General features: G+C 43.4%; 1 protein-coding gene across 1 annotated transcript; it reads right to left on the reverse strand.

The window, feature by feature from the left end:
* Positions 1–5,045: 5,045 nt before the first annotated feature.
* Positions 5,046–9,315, reverse strand: LOC138675119 (E3 ubiquitin/ISG15 ligase TRIM25-like). Its single transcript, XM_069763106.1, has one exon. The coding sequence runs from the start codon at positions 9,289–9,291 to the stop codon at positions 7,201–7,203; it is 2,091 nt and encodes a 696-aa protein (XP_069619207.1). The 5' UTR covers positions 9,292–9,315; the 3' UTR covers positions 5,046–7,200.
* Positions 9,316–9,862: the final 547 nt, after the last annotated feature.

The raw sequence follows: 9,862 nt of genomic DNA on the forward strand, positions 1-9,862 counted from the left end.
TTCTATTCGTTCAGTTCTCTGCTTTTTTTAGTCTGGTACAATGGCGGCTGTGGTGTATGAATCATCTGTAGGAATAAAGACCTTGAACGTTTCAGTAATTTTTCTGTGAATCTGCTCTGCACCCACTAGGTGGCAGTACTCGTGCTGTGTTCCTATGTTGCCTGTGTCTAGAAGAGATTCGCTTTATCGCTAATAATAATGTAGATAACCGCCCACAGGCTGGTCATTAAAACTTGTGTCACAGACAGGCCGAGATAGAACCGCCTGTGCCAACTCTGCGACTTGGATGCCATTGAGAATAAGACCCATTTCCTGCAACACTGCACCAAATTGTCAGCAGTGAGGAACGCTAAGGTGATTCTCCAATCTTTTCTCTTCTCCATGCATCAAGAAAAGAAAATCTTCATTCTGCAATGGGACGATGAGACATTCCCGTACAATATGTGAGCATGGAGGTCTATGGCCTCAATCCCGGATGTCTCCGGTCTCTCATTCCCAGAATCCCCAGCCCTCCGTTCCTTATTTCCTCCATGTTTCAGAGATGCCAATGTGTATTTGGTCCTAACAATAAAGTTCCTTTCAATTTGAATTTGATATAAAACCTTTAATGGCCGACACAAATCAAAGACAAGATAAACAGTAGCGAAGGACTCGCCATCAGTCATCGGAACGGATCTGACAACACTTATATACAAAATACTGGAGAGGTGGTGAAATAGATGGACAAAAGCTGGACCATACCTGATGAGATCAGTGATCTGTTTCTCCATGACCAAGATGGCAGAAAAAGTGAAACGTTTGAATCACTCTTGTACTCAGCAAGCATCGTCATCAATACCACCGGTCCTTCCCACACAATGGAGAAGCAGGAGATGTGGTTCAGACTTTCCATCATGTCCCTCATGCATTTCCAACATCCATTTTGGTCATTTAGGAATGGAGCATCAAGCTCGTAGACCAAAATGTTATTGTATTTTGCCATAAATCTCGTTGATACTCCTCATTTTTTTGCGGGGATCAACCGATCATCTGATGTTCCCCTGACAGTAGGCGATGCTCCTCAGATCTTTCTTCTGTCCCTGTAGCTTTTATCACAAAAGAAACCTACTGTAGCGCCGCCCTTCCTTGGTGTCTTGCATTCATGAGAAAGGAGCTGAGCTACAGTACCAGACTAAACCAACCTACTGTAGCGCCACCCTTCCTTAGTGTCTTGGATTCATGAGAAAAGAGCTGAGCTACAGCACCAGACTAAACCACGCAGACATGATTCCCACCAGGTGACCTGAACACGCGATCATTTGATCACTTATGTATCGAAGCGTATTACTGTAAATTTGAGGAATAATGAGCTGGACATGGACCCTCTCCCTCTGTCTAACTGCTTAGATGCCACAGTTGTTAATCGATAAACATATTAACCACCCCAAAAAAGTCTCTCATGTATAGAGAGGGTATCACTTCGCAATAATCAGAACCATAATGACCACTCTGACAATGAGTCTTCTAAGGATCAAGAACTGTTTGTACAACTACATGATGTAAAAACTGAATTCTTTATTAATTATTTAGAATAATACAAAAAAATTATTAAAAAAAAGTGCCTCAAACCAAAAAGGTACAGGCTCAAAGATCCTAATCATATCCCAATGTTCACCCAGGGAGAAGGGACGCGGCTGAAATCCTTTCTCAACTTCGGCCAGTATACTTACCACTGAGGTATTATATTGTGGTATATGTCAGCAGTAGCTATTGTGGAATGATTGATTTAGGGATAATTTATACCATAAATTATTTATTATTACCGTGGATTATTTATTAATCTTTTACTATGGCTTCTGCTGATAAGTGGATATTCAATTCTTATCTTCTGACCCGTAAATTGTGTGATTTTGCATATTGATTAACCCCTTTACCCCCAAGGGTGGTTTGCACGTTAATGACCAGGCCAATTTTTACAATTCTGACCACTGTCCCTTTATGAGGTTATAACTCCGAAACGCTTCAACGGATCCTGGTGATTCTGACATTGTTTTCTCGTGACATATTGTACTTCATGATAGTGGTAAAATTTCTTTGATAGTACCTGCGTTTATTTGTGAAAAAAAACGGAAATTTGGCGAAAATTTTGAAAATTTCGCAATTTTCAAACTTTGAATTTTTATGCAATTAAATCACAGAGATATGTCACACAAAATACTTAATAAGTAACATTTCCCACATGTCTCCTTTACATCAGCATAATTTTGGAACCAATTTTTTTTTTTGTTAGGGAGTTATAAGGGTTAAAACCAGCAATTTCTCATTTTTACAACACCATTTTTTTTTAGGGACCACGTCTCATTTGAAGTCATTTTGAGGGGTCTATATGATAGAAAATACCCAAGTGTGACACCATTCTAAAAACTGCACCCCTCAAGGTGCTCAAAACCACATTCAAGAAGTTTATTAACCCTTCAGGTGTTTAATAGGAATTTTTGGAATGTTTAAATAAAAATGAACATTTAACTTTTTTACACAAAAAATTTACTTCAGCTCCAATTTGTTTTATTTTACCAAGGGTAACAGGAGAAATTGGACCCAAAAAGTTGTTGTCCAATTTGTCCTGAGTACGCTGATACCCCATATGTGGCAGTAAACCACTGTTTGGGCGCATGGGAGAGCTCGGAAGGGAAGGAGCGCAGTTTGACTTTTCAATGCAAAATTGACAGAAATTGAGATGGGACGCCATGTTGCGTTTGGAGAGCCACTGATGTGCCTAAACATTGAAACCCCCCACAAGTGACACCATTTTGGAAAGTAGACCCCCTAAGGAACTTATCTAGAGGTGTGGTGAGCACTTTGACCCACCAAGTGCTTCACAGAAGTTTATAATGCAGAACCGTAAAAATAAAAAATCATATTTTTTCACAAAAATTATATTTTTGCCCCCAATTTTTTATTTTTCCAAGGGTAAGAGAAGAAATTGGACCTCAAAAGTTGTTGTCCAATTTGTCCCGAGTACGCTGATACCCCATATGTGGCAGTAAACCACTGTTTGGGCGCATGGGAGAGCTCGGAAGGGAAGGAGCGCCGTTTGACTTTTCAATGCAAAATTGACAGGAATTGAGATGGGACGCCATGTTGCGTTTGGAGAGCCACTGATGTGCCTAAACATTGAAACCCCCCACAAGTGACACCATTTTGGAAAGTAGACCCCCTAAGGAACTTATCTGGATGTGTGGTGAGCACTTTGACCCACCAAGGGCTTCACAGAAGTTTATAATGCAGAGCCATAAAAATAAAACAAAATTTTTTTCCCACAAAAATTATTTTTTAGCCCCCAGTTTTGTATTTTCCCTAGGGTAACAGGAGAAATTGGACCCCAAAAGTTGTTGTCCAATTTGTCCTGAGTACGCTGATACCCCATATGTGGGGGGGAAACACCGTTTGGGCGCATGGGAGGGTTCGGAAGGGAAGGAGCGCCATTTGGAATGCAGACTTAGATGGAATGGTCTGCAGGCGTCACATTGCGTTTGCAGAGCCCCTAATGTACCTAAACAGTAGAAACCCCCCACAAGTGACACCATTTTGGAAAGTAGACCCCCTAAGGAACTCATCTTGATGTGTTGTGAGAGCTTTGAACCCCCAAGTATTTCACTACAGTTTATAACGCAGAGCCATGCAAATAAAAAATATTTTTTTTTCCACAAAAATTATATTTTAGCCCCCAGTTTTGTATTTTTCCAAGGTTAGCAGGAGAAATTGGACCCTAAATGTTGTTGTCCAATTTGTCCTGAGTACGCTGATACCCGATATGTGGGGGGGAACCACCGTTTGGGCGCATGGGAGGGCTCGGAAGGGAAGGAGCATCATTTGGAATGCAGACTTAGATGGATTGGTCTGCAGGCGTCACATTGCGTTTGCAGAGCCCCTAATGTACCTAAACAGTAGAAACCCCCCACAAGTGACCCCATATTGGAAACTAGACCCCTCAATGAACTTATCTAGATGTGTTGTGAGAACTTTGAACCCCCAAGTGTTTCACTACAGTTTATAACGCAGAGCCGTGAAAATAAAAAATCTTTTTGTTTTCCCACAAAAATTATTTTTTAGCCCCCAGTTTTGTATTTTCCCAAGGGTAACAGGAGAAATTGGTCCACAAAAGTTGTTGTCCAATTTGTCCTGAGTACGCTGATACCCCATATGTTGGGGTAAACCCCTGTTTGGGCACACAGGAGAGCTCGGAAGGGAAGGAGCACTGTTTTACTTTTTCAACGCAGAATTGGCTGGAATTGAGATCGGACGCCATGTCGTGTTTGGAGAGCCCCTGATGTGCCGAAACAGTGGAAACCCCCCAATTATAACTGAAACCCTAATCTAAACACACCCCTAACCCTAATTCCAACGGTAACCCTAACCACACCTCTAACCCTGACACACCCCTAACCCTAATCCCAACCCTATTCCCAACTGTAAATGTAATCTAAACCCTAACCCTAACTTTAGCCCCAACCCTAACTGTAGCCCCAACCCTAACCCTAACCCTAGCCCTAACCCTAGCCCTAACCCTAGCCCTAGCCCTAACCCTAGCCCTAATGGGAAAATGGAAATAAATACATTTTTTTTTTATTTTTCCCTAACTAAGGGGGTGATGAAGGGGGGTTTGATTTACTTTTATAGCGAGTTTTTTAGCGGATTTTTATGATTGGCAGCCGTCACACACTGAAAGACCCTTTTTATTGCAAAAAATATTTTTTGCAATACCACATTTTGAGAGCTATAATTTTTCCATATTTTGGTCCACAGAGTCATGTGAGGTCTTGTTTTTTGCGGGACGAGTTGACGTTTTTATTGAAAACATTTTTGGGCACGTGACATTTTTTTATCGCTTTTTATTCCGATTTTTGTGAGGAAGAATGACCAAAAGCCAGCTATTCATGAATTTCTATTGGGGGAGGCGTTTATACCGTTCCGCGTTTGGTAAAATTGATAAATCAGTTTTATTCTTCGGGTCAGTACGATTACAGCGATACCTCATTTATATCATTTTTTTATGGTTTGGTGCTTTTATACGATAAAAACTATTTTACAGAAAAAATAATTATTTTTGCATCGCTTTATTCTCAGGACTATAACTTTTTTATTTTTTTGCTGATGATGCTGTATGGCGGCTCTTTTTTTGCGGGACAATATGACGCTTTCAGCGGTACCATGGTTATTTATATCTGTCCTTTTGATCGCGTGTTATTCCACTTTTTGTTCGGCGGTATGATAATAAAGCGTTTTTTGCCTCTTTTTTTTTTTTTCTTACGGTGTTTACTGAAGGGGTTAACTAGTGGGACAGTTTTATAGGTCGGGCCGTTACGGACGCGGCGATACTAAATATGTGTACTTTTATTGTTTTTTTTTTTTATTTAGATGAAGAAATTTATTTATGGGAATAATATTTTTTTTTTTTTTTCATTATTTTGGAATATTTTTTTTTATTTTTTTTTTTTTTACACATTTGGAAAAAATTTTTTTTACTTTTTTACTTTGTCCCAGGGGGGGACATCACAGATCAGTGATCTGACAGTTTGCACAGCACTCTGTCAGATCACTGATCTGACATGCAGCACTGCAGCCTTCACAGTGCCTGCTCTAAGCAGGCTCTGTGAAGCCACCTCCCTCCCTGCAGGACCCGGATCCGCGGCCATCTTGGATCCGGGGCTCGAGCAGGGAGGGAGGTGAGGAGACCCTCGCAGCAACGCGATCACATCGCGTTGCTGCGGGGGGCTCAGGGAAGCCCGCAGGGAGCCCCCTCCCTGCGCGGTGCTTCCCTGTACCACCGGCACATCGCGATCATCTTTGATCGCGGTGTGCCGGGGGTTAATGTGCCGGGGGCGGTCCGTGACCGCTCCTGGCACATAGTGCCGGATGTCAGCTGCGATAAGCAGCTGACACCCGGCCGCGATCGGCCGCGCTCCCCCCGTGAGCGCGGCCGATCGGCTATGACGTACTATCCCGTCCAGGGTCAGATAAGCCCAGGGCACCTCGACGGGATAGTACGTCTAAGGTCACAGAGGGGTTAAATACATTTTTGCATACACTAATGATCAATAAGTGATTTGACTCTGTATACTATATTGATTAAGTGCAATATTGAATAACAATATATTTCCTTATATTGATACGATATGTATGTTCTCTGATACATTGGGATATGATTAGGATTTTTGAGCCAGTTGTACAAACATTTCTTGATCCGCAAAAGACTCATTGTCATAGGTATTATTAATCGCAGCATCTAGGGTAGTGTTTCCCAAACTCCAGCCCTCAAGGCCCCCCAAAAGGTCAGATTTTCAGAATTTCCATAGTACTGCACAGGGAAGAGAATTAGTAATGCCTGGATGATGCTTCTACCGCCTGTGCATTGCTAAAGAAATCCCGAGAACATGGTATGTTGGGGCCCCTGAGGACTGGAGTTTGCGAAACACTGATCTAAGAGTTCTAAATTCCGGGATTGGAGTTTTCTTATTCTGATAGTATCACTACATTACTGACCCTGCTAATTCGGAGATCCTTCTTATTTACAAAAAAAGTCATGCCATGATGTCACGTAACCTTGATGGCCAGGTCGTGTGATGTCACATTATTGTATACAAGTTGTGAACAGAAAGGTTGTGAAAGACGGGGAACAACATTGCAAGAAAAGGGTAGAGTCAATAATTTATTTTGTAAATTGTGAAATGTTAGTTCAGGATTAGAAAACCATTTATTTAAAACCGATGATAGAAGATATTAGATACAGACCATGGACAGCGGTGGTGCTGTGTCTGGAAGAAAACATTATAACTAGAGATGAGTTGGTCTTTTGAAATTAGAGTTTGCCAACTCCGCCATATTTTCCCCCAAAATTAGATTTAGTCCAAACCATTAATTATGTATAAATGTATACACCACATTGTGTATAATCCGTCCACACCAAACCACCGATTATGAATATCCCTGCGCACACTACTGATTGGCAGCTTTCATTGTACTCTATGCATAGGCAGAAAGCTGCCAATCAGTGGTAGGGGCGGGGTTATACAGAGCTCATGCATATGGAGGTCAACCGGGAAGCAGGTTTACTAGTCCTCTAGCGATAATCTCCTGCGGATTGTGTCAAAACTACAGCAAGCAGCCCAGTAAGTGTCACTTTGCTGGAATCAAGGTCTTCTATATCTGTTCCCTGTGATGTCACAAGTTTCTGGGTAGATGGTTTTGGTTCCTCCATGATCCCCCTCCTAAAATCTGTATAGAACCATCACATACATATATTACAGCATAAAGGGGCTCGGCGAAGGCGGCAGTGAAGGTGTGTAAGTGTCTGATGGGGTCACACAGCTCATAAAAGGACAACCGCCCGGCCTCATAATCCAGACATATCCTGAACCGATCACTGGAGATCTGGTGAGGTAACGGGATCACTTTACTGTCATGTCTCGATGAGTACGGATTATTATACAACAGCCCAGACCCATAATTCTGACATAGCCTAAGTCTATCACTGAAAGTCTGGTCAGGTATCTTGAGCGCTTTATTGCCATGTCTGACTGAATACTTATTACTATACCCCAGCCCTCCATATAAACACCAGGACTTGTTATTATCTCCAATGTTTGACTGACATCTCTGGTCCATACTGGGGTAACACATCCCCACTCGCCACTCCCATGATCTACTGATCTCCACATCCCAGTAATGTCGTCCTGAGGTAAATCTCCTCCCGCTCATCACCTGATTATACAGGAATCTCTCTGCTGAATCTGGACGATTCTGTGTTATTCTTGTCCAGGTCGCAGTTTTCAGGTCGTCTGATATACGGAGATTATTAGCAGCCGTGTTTACATCCAGGAATATGTCTGCAGGACCCTCCCCATAGACCTCTACCTTACCTGCAGCCTTTATCTTCCCTCCAGTGCCCAAAGTCCTGACTATAACATCATCACCTCCATGTTTTATATCTGAGAATGGCAAACCTTCCATGTGATGGAGCAGAGATTGAACCTTAGGGGGTTGTGGCCTCGTTTCTTTTGGTTTTGCAGGGTAGACTGTTTGTAGATATGTCATTATATCAGAGAAACCTGCATCTAATATCCCTGCAATCACATCCACATCATGAGCCTTATGTCCCCCTGTGTCCTCATCACCTCCATCATGTCCTCGTGTGTCCTCATCACCTCCATCATGTTCTCCTGTGTCCTCATCACCTCCATCATGTCCCCCTGTGTCCTCATCGCCTCCATCATGTCTTCCTGTGTCCTCATCACCTCCATCATGTCCACCTGAGTCCTCATCACCTCCATCATGTCCCCCTGTGTCCTCATCACCTCCATCATGTCCTCCTATGGTCTCACCACCATCATCCTTCTCAGGATCACACAAGTCACCGGTGTCTGGTTCCTGTAAGACAGTCAGTGGATCCGTCATGTTACACAGCTCCTCAATGTGCCTCATCTTCGTGGTCAGCTCGTCCTTCTTTATTTCCAGCTTCTGGATCACATCAGACAGTGACAGTGACATCTTCTCTTCCCACTTGGAGATGTCACTCAGGATCTTCTTCTCCAGGTCGTCCACCCATCTCCTGATATCTATAAACAGGGCTGTGACTCTCTCGGCTTCTCCAGATGATTTTTCTTTACCTTTTCTCCTGCGTTCCTCCAGTCTCTGGACTCTTCTTTCAGTCTTTCCTCGCTTTTTGACTAGTTTCTGCAGAACATTTCTCAGTTTCTTCTTCTTCTTCTCTGAGGCTTCATTCATCATCTCCACCCGGTGTCCCCGATGTTCTCCAACCAAACTGCAGGAAGCACAGATACAAACAGCGTCCTCAGTGCAGTAATATTCCAGGATCTTCTTATGGACAGAACATTTCTTGTTTTCCAGAGAAATGGTGGGATCAGTGAGGACGTGCTCTGGTCCTTTCCTGTGAACTCTCAGGTGTTTCTCACACAGAGAAGCCTCACACAGCAGACAGGTTCTAACAGCGGGTGCAGGAAAGTCCACACAGTAAGTGCAGCAGATCCCGGTGATCTCCTCCTGATGTGGCTGAGTAGACAGAAAACGTTCTGCTACGTTATTTAGAGCTATGTTCCTCTTCAGTGCAGGACGCTTCTTAAACTCCTCTCTACATTCAGGGCAGGAATAAAGTCTAGACCCTTCCTGAATATTCAGGACCTTATCAATACAGACCCGGCAGAAGTTGTGTCCACATTTTAGGGTTACAGGATCGGTATAAATGTCCAGACAGATGCAGCAGTCCAGCTCGTCGCTCAGATCCATAGATGCCATGGCTGAGAAAAGAAATGTGACCAATGTTACTGGAAGCAGGGTGTGCACCAGCATATACTTTATCATTATAGACTTTGCTCTTTGGTTTGCTACTGAGGGTAAACACACCATCATGTTTTCCTTGTGGGCAGAGTTATCGCTTCGGTTTGATATCCTTAGTTTCCTGATTGTGTAGTACTAGGACCGGTAGCATAACTACCGTGTGCCAGAGGCTGCGGTCACCCCAGGCCCCACTCAGAGGAGACCACCCATATCTACTGCCACTCTTAGCTGTATTGGCATGCCCAGTCCCTGCACTACCACTCCTTGTTTTGTAGACTGCAGGATAGTTGGTGTACGGAACGACAGGGTGATGCACTGGGGCAGGGCCATAATATTGTGTCAGGCTACTGTGGGGGCCATGATACAGTGTGTGAGCTAATGCTGGGCCATTCACAGGCACCAAGTAGCGACTACGATGCTCCTCAGAGCATCACTACCTGGCCCCTGTGAATAGCAGTCACTTTACAGATGCCGTAGACAGAATCGGGGAACGTGCACTACATCGGACCTGCGTGGGGACATTTTGGAT

Source organism: Ranitomeya imitator, chromosome 4 (assembly GCF_032444005.1).
Source record: "Ranitomeya imitator isolate aRanImi1 chromosome 4, aRanImi1.pri, whole genome shotgun sequence".
NCBI classification, from domain to species: Eukaryota; Metazoa; Chordata; class Amphibia; order Anura; family Dendrobatidae; genus Ranitomeya; species Ranitomeya imitator.